Below are 12,058 nucleotides of genomic sequence, written 5' to 3' on the forward strand. Positions count from 1 at the left end.
TCCATCTTATGCTTGGTGAGCAAAAGATTTCTCGTATAATGGAACTTTCTCCATATCACCGTATGGAGGCCTATAATTTCCTTGAGGCTTCTGTGGAGCCGGTGAGTGCTTAGAGCATCCTTTTCAGAAGGATCTGATGGAAGGTACTTTGAATTTCTTTATCAAGGAATTAACCCAAAATGGGAGAAATTCCGAAATCTATAAGAATTTTTATATACACTTCACAGACGAACTGTTCCGCGTGAAGTTGGGATTACCTCTCCCTTAATATGATATTCTTTTTGCGCTCTTGGTCTTCAAACTAGTCATTAATGGTCAGCTTCATTGGTACCCTTTCGGTATTCGTTGCGAACACTTTCATTTTGAGCGTCTCATCTTCTCTACAGAAGCAAAACTCGAACGGATAGAAAAGATGGTCCAACTACATAACTTTTTCTTTTTCATTACTTCCATGGTCGTGCCTCATGGCACGGCAGCACCCGTACTATTGAAATGGTTCGTCAGTATAGATGTTTCCACAGGTGCCCCTTCTTCTAATGGTACTATAATTCCTATTCTTATCCCTTCAGTCTCTCTTTTGGTCTATCTACATTCCAGGAAATTCATACGCTCCATGGACGGAGCAAAAAGCGGAGTCTTCATTATAGCGAGCCAACCTATTCTATTACCATACATCCTTGGGAGAAGCTCATCCGAAACTAGAGCTAGAAAGGCCTTATTTCGTTTCGTTCCTGTTCTTCATTTCCTTCTTATCGAAAAAAAGGGGGATTTCTCATATTTAGAATCTTTCTGCGGTGTGCTCCGTTTACTATTCTTTCGTACTTTTTTCTCTTTACCACGCGATAGGTCAGCGAAGCGTGAGCGGGCGCGGAGAAGGAAAGGCCAAAGACTTCGGCCTAGCGGGAATGAGCAAGGACGAAATGACAAGATGAGGTGCCCTGGCCACCTCCATTTAGAAAGAAGGGTCGAAGTTTTTGGGCTTGTAGCTTTACCCGTCCCCCCTTCGTCGGGTGCTGCTTGTGTGGGGAGTGCGCCACCAGAAATCGGTCTTGAAGCTCTCACCTTACCAACGAGCCGACAGCTGATGGCTGTTGGTCACGACTACTACAAAAAAGCTCCAATGAAGATGAATATTTCACATGGAGGAGTGTGCATCTTTATATTGGGTGTTCTTCTGTCGTGCGACCCGGCGGCTTATGTGCGACCTGTGGCCCACGCCTCCTATTTGTTCAGGGCGGGCGGCGTGAACTCTGATTCGATCCGGGTATTCAATCCCGCCGCTGAGATGCTTAGTTGACTCCTTAACCTTGATAGGAAGATGGCTTCTTCAATAATCCATGCATAAGGGTAAGGAACTTTGGATGAACTAATGCGAATGGGTGTAAGCCTCGCTGCTCGGAAAACACCCAGTGCTGACCACACTGAGAGACACGAAAGCGCAGGTAACGCCAGTTGGCAAAGTGGCGTTAAGCATCCCTAGCGGTACGAAAAGAGAGGTCGTGATGATATCATCTACGTCCGTACCGCTCCTCGTGGAGTAGATCCCACATCCAACCAAGTCTTTGAACAGGGAACGGGATAATTCCCACTACCGCTGGCAGGCCAGCCGGGCCGTGAGCACGGTGGGGACGGGCTTCCCAAAAAGCCAGCCCGGGCCGGGGTCAGCATAGGATGAAGGGGACGGCCCTAATGTTGTGTTGGCAAAGCCAACTTCTTGGGTTTCGGGCGGAGAAAAGCGGACGTGGGGACTCGGGTCGGGGCGCAGCGTAACTAAGGGATTCCATTTAGGGCGAGACAAAATGGGCGGGCACGGGCGGTCTGGTGTCCGAGCCGATTGGTCAGACGATGACTCCTTCATTTATTAGATTAGTATTAGCCGCCTGTCCCGGAATGGAATGAGATGGAATAGAAAAAAAGGGAAGCGCTCTCGGGTAGGTTTTTTGGGAGGGATAAGCTTGTGAAGAAGGAAGCTTATCCCCGCCCCAACTGTCAGCTGCTGGCTCTCTCCATCTCTCCTAAACTTCCCCCGGGTTTCGGTCCGAGCTGTATGAGGCAGAAACTCGTCCCATGTACGGTTCGGGGGCCGAGCCCCATCCCAGCAGTAAGGGTGCGGCTTAGGTTAACTAACACAAAGAAGATACAGTTCACTCAACGATTGCCTTTGGGTTCCGAACTCCATATGGGGAAGGAGCGTTGTTGTTTGCAAGGTCTCGATTATTTACATGGACCCAATTTTCATTCAATTTGTGGGAATTTTCTGATCTATAAACCGTCCCTAACTAACGATCGGCTCATGTTTGAGGATGATGAATTACTTCGTGTCGACCTGTTGCCAATAAACTTTCCGGCCTCATATGAGAATGGAAAACTGGAGCATTTTCTGCATCGGTGGATGAAGAATCACGAACATAAGAATTTCTGGTTGACCATCTTCCCAGAAAAAAGATACTTTCAAGAAACGACAAACACGACTGAAGTGGCTATACATACAAATCCATTACGGATCTATATGCTCCGATTGGAACTTCCGGTTCCAGAACAGGTGGCTAGTATACTACCATAATGAAACTGCCTTTTATTTTCTTTATTCGGATCGGATTTATGTTGGCTTCATTGGGGGGATCGCGTAGTTTGTTACGTCAGCTCCAAAAGGATAAGTTGCCTTGGAATCGATAAAGTTAAGTGTAGTTCATAATTGCATAAAAGGAGGAGAAGTAGCGGCTGCACCGCGTTGAGGCACTTCTTCGACGGTTCCCGTACGGCCTGCCGGCCCGCTCTGAAGAATTCATGGGTCGGCGGGCAGGCGAGACAGAATGGGCGGGCACTACTAACCAAGACAAGCCCAGTTCCCGCCGATAGGCGCTGGTAGCTTGCTTCCAAGCCTTGCCTTATATGATAGTTGTACCCATGGCCCGAAGGAGCCTTAAGCACTTGTACAATGCTTCAAGTCAAGGCTCCCTCCCACTCGTTGCCCAGAGCCTTGACTTTCCATGTTTTTAGTCAAATGTGCGCTAGCGCGCTACAACTAGCACTTTTTTCTCTGATAGACTCGCTTCTTCAAGCTCCGCCCCTTATTGAAAAAGAAAATAAATAAAAAGCACTAACGCGCCTTTACTTTTTTGAGGAGATATAAAAAGAAGCAACCTTACTAAGCAAACGTAGGCTTGGGCTCGAAAGCAAGAAGCAAAGGCTTTCGCGCTTTTTTTTTTTGGGTAAAGGGTTACCCCGGTGAATTTTATATATAAAGAATAAAGAATCACACGAGCGTGCCAGAGAAGCACACTAGGGCTAGACTTGGCATACCAAGACTAGCAAAACCAACAAACCAACAAACATCCTCAACCATGCCAAACAAAAACAACCAACGAAAAAACAACCAGAAGCCGAAACAATGGCAACAAAACAGACACACAAAGACTACAAAATACTCTAGCCTGGATCGATACTCATAGTCTTCACTTGGAACTTCCACCGCTCTAACAATAATGGGTTCTTGGAACCTCCCCTGCCTTGAACGTCATCAACTTCATGCGAACCGTATGGAGGACTATATTGGCAATCAAAGTAGCATTCCGCTGATTTGGAGAAAATAACCAATTGTTTCTTTCTTGCCAGATAAAATAAGTCGAAGCAGCAACAACCATTTTACCAACTAACATTTCTGGCGACTTACCCGAAGGGTTTTGTGAAAACCATGACATAATAGAGTCCCAGTTAGCGTCAACTGTATCCATGTAAGCCATCCCTTTTACAATATTCCACACTTGCAACCCATAAGGACACTGAAAAAATAAATGATCACGAGAGTCTTTACCATTCCAGCAAAGCGGACAACACATGAGATTTAGACTGGTTGCACTTCCGACGTCCCAAATCCCCATACGATCCTGAGTTTTCAGCTTATTCTTAATAACTAGCCATATGTGAAAAGAGTGTCTAGGGATGCATTGACTAAATCACAACAAATCGGCCCAACCTACCTCTTCCCCACGCGAACGGATATTCTCCCAAACCTCACTAGCACTAAAATCCTTTTGCTTATCTTGTCTATCCTTCCAAATCAGCCTATCTGGAGTGTTTTGGTTAAGAATCGGCGGCATAAAATTCCTCAAAACCGGATATAACTGAAGCCACGTAGCCAGCCGCAACCAATCATTTTGGTGATCTACAAGATCTGCTACAGTAGAACGCATATTAAAACCCGCCCCTTGTATTCGTCTAGGGGTTATGAAATCTCCCAAAGGGCTATGTTCACACCAGCTATCATGCCACGCATTAGTTTTCCGGCCATTACCAATAGAATACCAAACAAACTGACGAATGGATGATCGAATCGTTAGGATTTTTCTCCACCCCCAACTCATACTTCCCCGAAAAGGAATGTCCCAAAAGTTCTTTCCCTTAATCCTGTAAGAATGGACCCATTTAACCCAAAGAGACTCTCTTTTAAGCAAAATACTCCAAACGTGGTTCGCAAGCAGCGCTTTGTTCATATCTTGGATCCTTCTAACACCCAAGCCCCCTTCCGACTTAGGAAGACATACGTTTTTCCAAGCCACTTTAGGATGAGCAACTTTATCCAACCCTCCACTCCATAAAAAATTCCGCATCCTTTTTTCAATATCACCAATAATACGAGTCGGAAGCATAAACACAGAGGCCCAGTAAATGTGCGTAGCCGATATGACTGACTTAATCAGCTGAAGCCTTCCCGCAAAAGAAAGAGATTTATTCATCCAATGATCAATCTTTTTATCTACCCGGTCCACTAGAATCTTGCAATCCTTATACATAAGTCTAGTAGAAATTAGCGGAACCCCCAAGTACCTAACAGGAAGGTCTCCCTCTTGAAACGGCAAAAGAGAGCGAATTTCCTGTTTTACCACAGAAGAGACGTTACTAAAAAACATCGTGCTTTTAGCTAGATTCGGGGTTAAACCCGATATTCTAGTGAACAACTCCAAAGTGTCTCGCATCACTTTACCAGGTCAGGATTGACAAAAAGGAATAGATCATCAGCAAAAGACACGTTGATAATCTTCTGTTGCTTGCACTTATCATGATATCTGAAAGCAGAATGTTGATCAGCAGCTTTATGTAACAGCAACGAAAGAACCTCCATTACTAAGGTGAACAAGTAAGGGGATATGGGATCACCCTGTCTAAGACCTCTTTTACCTTTGAAATAACCACAAAGATTCCCATTGATGCTCAGTGAAAAGGAAACGGTGGAAACACATGTCATAATCCAATCAACCGTTTTACTTGTAAAACCAAAATTGGTTAAAATAGACTTCAGAAAAGACCAGCTAACCGTATCGTAAGCTTTCTGGATATCAATCTTGAAAGCACACCTTGGTTTTCCCTTGTGAAGATGGTAATTATGCATTAACTCCTGAGTGAGCAGAATATTATCAGATATCTTCCTACCCGGGACAAACGCAGATTGATTTATATCCACCAAACTACCCAAACTACTTTTTATTCGATCTGCCAAAATTTTGCTAATGCATTTAAAAATGACATTGCAACAAGAAATGGGTCTATATTCCAAAACTGAAGAGGGGGTAGGAACTTTAGGAACGAGAGCAATTATAGTGTGGTTCACCTGCTGAAGCAATTTACCATTATCAAAAAATTGCAGAATAGCTTCCGAGACCTCCTCACCCACTATATCCCAAGCTTTCTTAAAGAAAACCGACGTGAAACCGTCTGGCCCGGGAGCTTTATTATCTCCAATACTGAACATTGCAGCCTTTATTTCTTCACTAGTCACAGGACGAATCATATGATCAGCTTCAACTGGGCTAACGGTCTTTGAAAACAAATCCTCCATAGACAGATCATCAACCTCAGTCTCGATACCCAAAAACTTCATATAGTGATCAACTAAAGCATGTTCCACATCTAAACCCTCGAAATGATTACCATTAGCATCATTAATTGAGTGAATTTTGCTCCTTGCATTCCTACTCTTAACAAAATTGTGGAAATACATCGTGTTGCCATCTCCCGCACTAAGCCAATCAAGTTTTGCCTTCTGTTTTACAAAGGACTCCTCATCATAAGCAGCACAATGAAGCTCCTTTATAATGTTTGATTCTTTGACCCGAAGCGCAGCATCAAACGGGTTCTGGTCAATCAGTTTATGGACTTCATCCAGACTAGATCTAAGCTCATTAACTTGCATGCAAATTACCTTGTTTGCGGAGAAGATTCCGTAAGGGACGTTTCAGGTTTCGAAGTTTTTTACCACTGAGAGCATCGGAATACCTACAATCTTTTTGCTCCATTCAGCCACTACGCATTCCTTAAACCCATCCTTAGTAGCTATGAAATTAGCGAACTTGAAAGGTTTTGGCTTTGGCCGACCTCTCTAGCCGTTTTCAGAATACATGGCGTGTGGTCCGACAACCGGTAAGGATGATAAACCACATGAGCATTCGGGAAATCATCTAGGAAGCTAACATTACCCATCACCCGATCAATCTTCTTTAGGACGCCTATCCCATCTCTTGGTTTTTGGTTCCACGTAAAATGAAGACCATGGCCCGGAATATCTAGCAACTCATTTTGTTGAACACATTCAAAAAAATCCCTCATACCTATCGTAGGAGTGGAAGATCCATGCAAACAATCATCCATATAAAGGGCCGAGTTGAAATCCCCCATCACAATCCACGGTTGATTCCTGACTACCAACCTATGCTTGCATAAGTCTTGCCATAAAACCCGTCGTTCTTGATAAGTGTTCTTAGCATAGACAAAAGACACAAGCAGAACTTTGGAGTCGATGTTAGACTTAATCTGGACATGCATAACCTGGTCCGTTTGAGCTAGCACCATAAGCTGAAAATGATCATCATTCCATCCCACAATGATTCTGGTCCCTTTGTTACAAACCCCACCATTAGACGTCCATTCCCACTTTTTAAACACTCTACCACACACTTTCGAAAGCTTTGAAACCTCCACGTGAGACTCTAAGATAGCACAAACATTTAAATGATGTGTCTTCTCTTCGCAAGCATCTAGATCATATTCAACAGCAAATAGATGCAAACCCGTCAGATTCATGCCTTCGTGATTTGCATTCTATGTGTCTTCGTGATTTTCAGGTTGCGGCATATGATGAGGAATGCTTTCTTAAGCAGAAAGCTAAGGTTGATTGGCTTAGTGCGGGTGATGCTAATACTTCATATTTCCACAAGTGTGTGAAAAGTAGAAATGCGAGAAGTAAAATTTCGTGTATCAAAGATGCTCATGGTAATCAGTTTGAGGGCGATGATGTTCCGGCTGTTTTTGTAGCTCATTACACGGATTTCTTGGGTAATCCGGACCATGTTGACCGGCTTGATATTGATAACTTGTTTATTAATACTCTCTCTAGTGATTCTGCAAATCATATGGTTCGTCCGGTGACTAGAGAGGAAGTAAAAAAGGCTATGTTTAGCATTGGGGAGAACAAAGCTCCGGGGCCTGACGGGTTCACTTCAGCCTTCTTTAAACATGCTTGGGATACTGTCGGTGAGGAAGTTACGGACGCGATTCTTGTTTTCTTTGATAATGGCCAATTGCTTAAACAGATTAATCACACGATCATTGCATTGGTGCCTAAAAAGGAGACCCCGAATTCGGTTCTTGATTATAGACCGATTTCTTGTTGTAATGTGCTATTCAATTGCATTAGTAAAATCATCACGGATAGACTTAAAGGCAATTTGGATAGCTTGGTCAGCATAAACCAATCGGCATTCGTTCCTGGTCGTAAGATCTCTGATAACATCCTCCTCACGCAAGAACTTATGCACAATTATCATACCAATAGAGGTCCTTCTAGATGTGCTTTGAAAATCGACATTCAGAAGGCATATGATACAGTTAATTGGTCTTTCCTTGAAACTGTTTTATTGAGGTTTGGCTTTCATCGGAAAATGGTTAAGTGGATTATATCGTGCGTCTCCACGGTATCGTATTCCCTTTGCATCAATGGTGACATTCATGGCTTCTTCTATGGGAAGCGGGGCCTTAGACAAGGGGACCCCTTGTCTCCGTATTTGTTTACGCTAGTTATGGAAGTCTTGTCTCTTCTCCTTCAACATGCAGCGAGAACTCATGCGTCGTTTAAATTCCACTCTCTATGTGCTAAGCAAAGGATTATAAATGTTTCGTTTGCGGATGATCTCTTCATATTTGCTCATGGTGATCGGCCCTCGGTTAAAGTTTTAAGGGATGCTTTGGGTAGCTTTACAAAGATATCGGGTTTGGTTCCAAGTGCTCCCAAGAGTACAATTTTATTTTGCAATGTTCCTAACCATGTGAAAACGCAAATTCTTGGGTTGATGCCTTTTCAGGAGGGTACCCTTCCGGTCCGATACCTTGGAGTACCGCTGATTTCTACCCGTCTTGCTTATAGGGATTGTAAAGTCCTTATTGGGAGAGTGAAACGTCGAATTGATAATTGGATGTCAAGATCTTTATCCTTTGCCGGTAGGCTTCAACTGATCAATTCGGTTCTGGCTTCTATGTACACATATTGGGCTTCTGTTTTTATGCTTCCGGTTCGTATTGTTAAAGAGCTGGAAAAGACTATGCGTCGTTTTCTTTGGAATGGTGGTACCCAGGGGAATGTTCGTTCTAAAGTTGCTTGGTCCAATGTTTGCTTGCCGAAAGAAGAAGGGGGTCTGGGCGTTCGCAGTATTAAGGATGTGAACATTGCGTTACTTTCTGGCCATGTATGGAGTATTATCAACAATCGTCCTTCTCTTTGGGTTCAATGGATTCATTCCTACAAATTGAAAGGTACGAACTTCTGGGAGGTGACGAAACGTGGTAGTGTAAGCTGGGGATGGAGACATATTCTTGCAATTCGTATTCACATAAGGCCTTATATTTGGATGGCTATCCTGAGCGGTCGGCAAACGAATGCTTGGAGTGATAACTGGTGTTCTTGTAGTCCTCTAAGATCCTTTATTACTCCTCTGGCAATAGCCAATGCGGGTTTTAACTTTCGGTCTACTGTTGCGGATCTTATTGATGATATCGGCCAATGGAAATGGCCCCAAGCTTGGTTCGATATTTTTCCGGTTCTTATAAATATTCCTCCACCGCATCCGTTAGTTGATATGGCTGACCGATGTCGTTGGAAAGATATGGAGGGGAATTTTTGTCAATTTCGGTCTTGGGAAGTTTGGAATACTTTGCGTCATAGGGGTGATAGGGTCGATTGGGTCGACTCGATTTGGTTCAGTCAATGCATTCCTCGGCATTCATTCCATATGTGGTTAGTGATATCTAATAAGTTAAAGACGCAAGACAGGATGGCTACTTGGGAAGCGGGTAGTACTACAAATCTGATTCTTATGTGTTGTCCTCTTTGTTACTATGATCGAGATTCTAGAGACCACCTTTTCTTTCAATGCTCCTTTGCCTCGAAAGTTTGGGACTCAGTGAGGAAAATGGTTAACATGGAGAGTGTCAATAACACATGGTCCTCGATTATGCAGTGGATGGTGCAAAATGCAAATTCTCGCCAGCTTGACCGGATTGTTGGTAAACTCCTTATTGGGGCCGCTACGTACTATGTATGGCAAGAGAGGAATAACCGGTTATTCTCTAGTGTCCAACATACTCCTGATATGCTTTCCCATGTTATCATCAATACGGTTCGATTGAAGATTATGGGTTTTAAACTTGGTAGGGACCGGAAGCACCGTAACCTCTTGGATTCCTGGCAGATTTCGATAAAGAATTTGGATTGTGACCCGGGCTAGAGTTGTTGTTTTTTGTTCGGTGTCCTGTTGCTAGAGGCTTAGTTGTCGGGCTTTGTTTTCTTTGTTTCTGGTTGTATGCTTTTGTCGTTGGTTGTTGTCCTTGGATGTTCTAGTCTTGGTTTGTCTTGACTAGTAGTGTGTGTCAGTGTCTTGGCACACCCTGTTTTTATTTGGTTTGGTGATTTATAAAATTTACCGGGTAACCCTTTACCCAAAAAAAAAAGATTACGGTTGCTCTCACTGCTTTAACTCAGAAGAATAAACCTTTTGAGTGGGGACCTAAATAGGAAGAAGCTTTCCAAACCTTGAAGCAGAAACTCTGTAATGCGCCTATTCTATCTCTGCCCGAGGGTAACGACGACTTTGTTGTGTACTGTGATGCATCCAATTTAGGTCTTGGCTGCGTTCTTATGCAAAGAAACAAAGTTATAGCCTATGCATCAAGACAGCTGAAAGTGCACGAGAAAAACTACACCACTCATAATCTTGAGTTAGGTGCATGATGTGTGTAAAATGCAACATATAAAACACATCAATTAAGGCATAAAACTAACCATTTTTTAGTACTAATGTTGGAAAAAGAGTGTTTTTCTCTTCCTTTTGTATTTTCAGGATGAAATGAGCTCAAAATCACAAAAGAAGCAAAAAGACCACTAATTCTACCATAAATACAAGAAAAGGAACAAAAGTAGACTGCCCGGACCATCAACGGCACCTCCCAAAGCAAAAAGGAAGAAACAGAGTCTGAACACGCCCCGTGTCCAGCGAACACGGGGGCGTGCCCAGGAAGCAGCAGAAAAGACAAACCAGTAGAAGCTTCCATTGCCCACCACGGGGCCGTGTCCAGCGAGCACGGGGGCGTGGTGAAAGTACAGCAGGCGCATTAATTGTAATTCGCAATTACAATTAATGAGGAGAGAGAGTGTCAGGCGGGCACGGGGCCGTGTCCAGCGGACACGGGGCCGTGTCCAGCCTTTTGTTCAGCCTATAAATAGAGGAGCTTGGGTTCATTCTCTCTCATCCCTTGGCACACCACCTCTCTCACACCTCATCCACCACCCACCACCACCATAACACCATCATCCACCACCATCATCCATTGTCCATCGTAGAGTGTGTGAGTCGTCTCGGGATCCAAGATTGATCGTAAGAGTTCTTGACAATCAAGGCCATGTTTGCCTAAGTCTCTTACATCACTTGGTGAAGACAAGTGTTTAGTATAATACTTTTTATTTTTAATCTTTTGCACTTTTTATTTGGTTTTGTATTAATGACTTTAATAACTAGTTACTTATGTTGAAGGTGATCTTTCCTTATCGTTTGTCCGTGGTGTCTTGGCGTTATTTTACTGTCTATATAAAATAAAAGATTTTCACCATTCATATCTCCACGGTCTATATGGAGGTATGTTGGCTACCTGGTCGGGGGTTAAGGGAACGGTTTGGTAAGGGTCTTGCCCTTGTTCAGCGTTTAGAGGTCCTGCTTGGGACCTGGGTCAAATTTAGTAGGATCTCCTTCAATGCCCATAGGTATTGGATGGCGGGGATCCAAACTCTTTGACCCCCTCATAAGTTAACTACTATTAATACTATAACCCGGCTATTTAGGACTGTATCCCTGCTGACTCAGACTACTTAGCCGAGGGTAACGTCACCGCCAAAAGCGGGGCCTACCACAATTTGCATTAATAACTTAATTCATTATCTTTCAATAATCCGACCCTTTAGGATTGTATCCTTGCTGACTCAAACTACTGGGTTGAGGGTAACGTCGCCTTCAAAAGAGGGGCCTACTACAATAACTAAGATAATCTCTTAAACAAGTGCAAAAGTGCGAAAACAATCAAAGGTTATACTAATACACATGTCGGAACCAAGTGATTCATCTTGTCTATCTGTTTTTATTTTATTTTTATTTTCAGCATTTAGTTAGTTTTTATTTTTCTTAGTTTAAAACATTTTTCTAACTTTTTGATTTGATTAGACGTTGAGGATAAACCGGTATTAAAAGCTCTTGTGTCCTTGGACGACCTCGGTATCTTACCAACACTATACTACGTCCACGATGGGTGCACTTGCCCATATGTGTGTTTAGTGTTAGTGAATATCGTGTTTTATAAATTTAAAACTTGGCTAAAAGTGTAAAAAGGGCTTAAATATACATCTAAAAATATATATACACTAACACGCATCAGTGCAGTAGTCTTTGCTCTCAAAATCTGGAGACACTGCCTTTACGGTACAAAGTGTGTAGTGTTTACTGACCACAAATGTCTCCAGCATATC

The 12,058-nt window shown here is 43.2% G+C and overlaps 1 protein-coding gene across 1 annotated transcript; it reads left to right on the forward strand.

The window, feature by feature from the left end:
* Nucleotides 1–412: 412 nt before the first annotated feature.
* On the forward strand, nucleotides 413–3,073 carry LOC118482006 (cytochrome c biogenesis CcmF C-terminal-like mitochondrial protein). The gene is made up of 2 exons (XM_035977401.1): nucleotides 413–1,178; nucleotides 2,124–3,073. The coding sequence occupies exons 1-2, from the start codon at nucleotides 413–415 to the stop codon at nucleotides 2,561–2,563; spliced, it is 1,206 nt and encodes a 401-aa protein (XP_035833294.1). The 3' UTR covers nucleotides 2,564–3,073.
* The last annotated feature ends 8,985 nt before the right edge of the window (nucleotides 3,074–12,058 follow it).

The sequence above is a fragment of the Helianthus annuus genome, chromosome 9 (genome assembly GCF_002127325.2).
Source record: "Helianthus annuus cultivar XRQ/B chromosome 9, HanXRQr2.0-SUNRISE, whole genome shotgun sequence".
Lineage (NCBI taxonomy): Eukaryota > Viridiplantae > Streptophyta > Magnoliopsida > Asterales > Asteraceae > Helianthus > Helianthus annuus.

Coding starts and splice junctions, on each gene's coding strand:
- LOC118482006 (XM_035977401.1), top strand. CDS start 413: ATGGTCCAACTACATAACTTTTTCTTTTTCATTACTTCCATGGTCGTG. Junction 1,179..2,123: donor TATATTGGGTGTTCTTCTGT/CGTGCGACCCGG, acceptor GGCTTAGGTTAA/CTAACACAAAGAAGATACAG.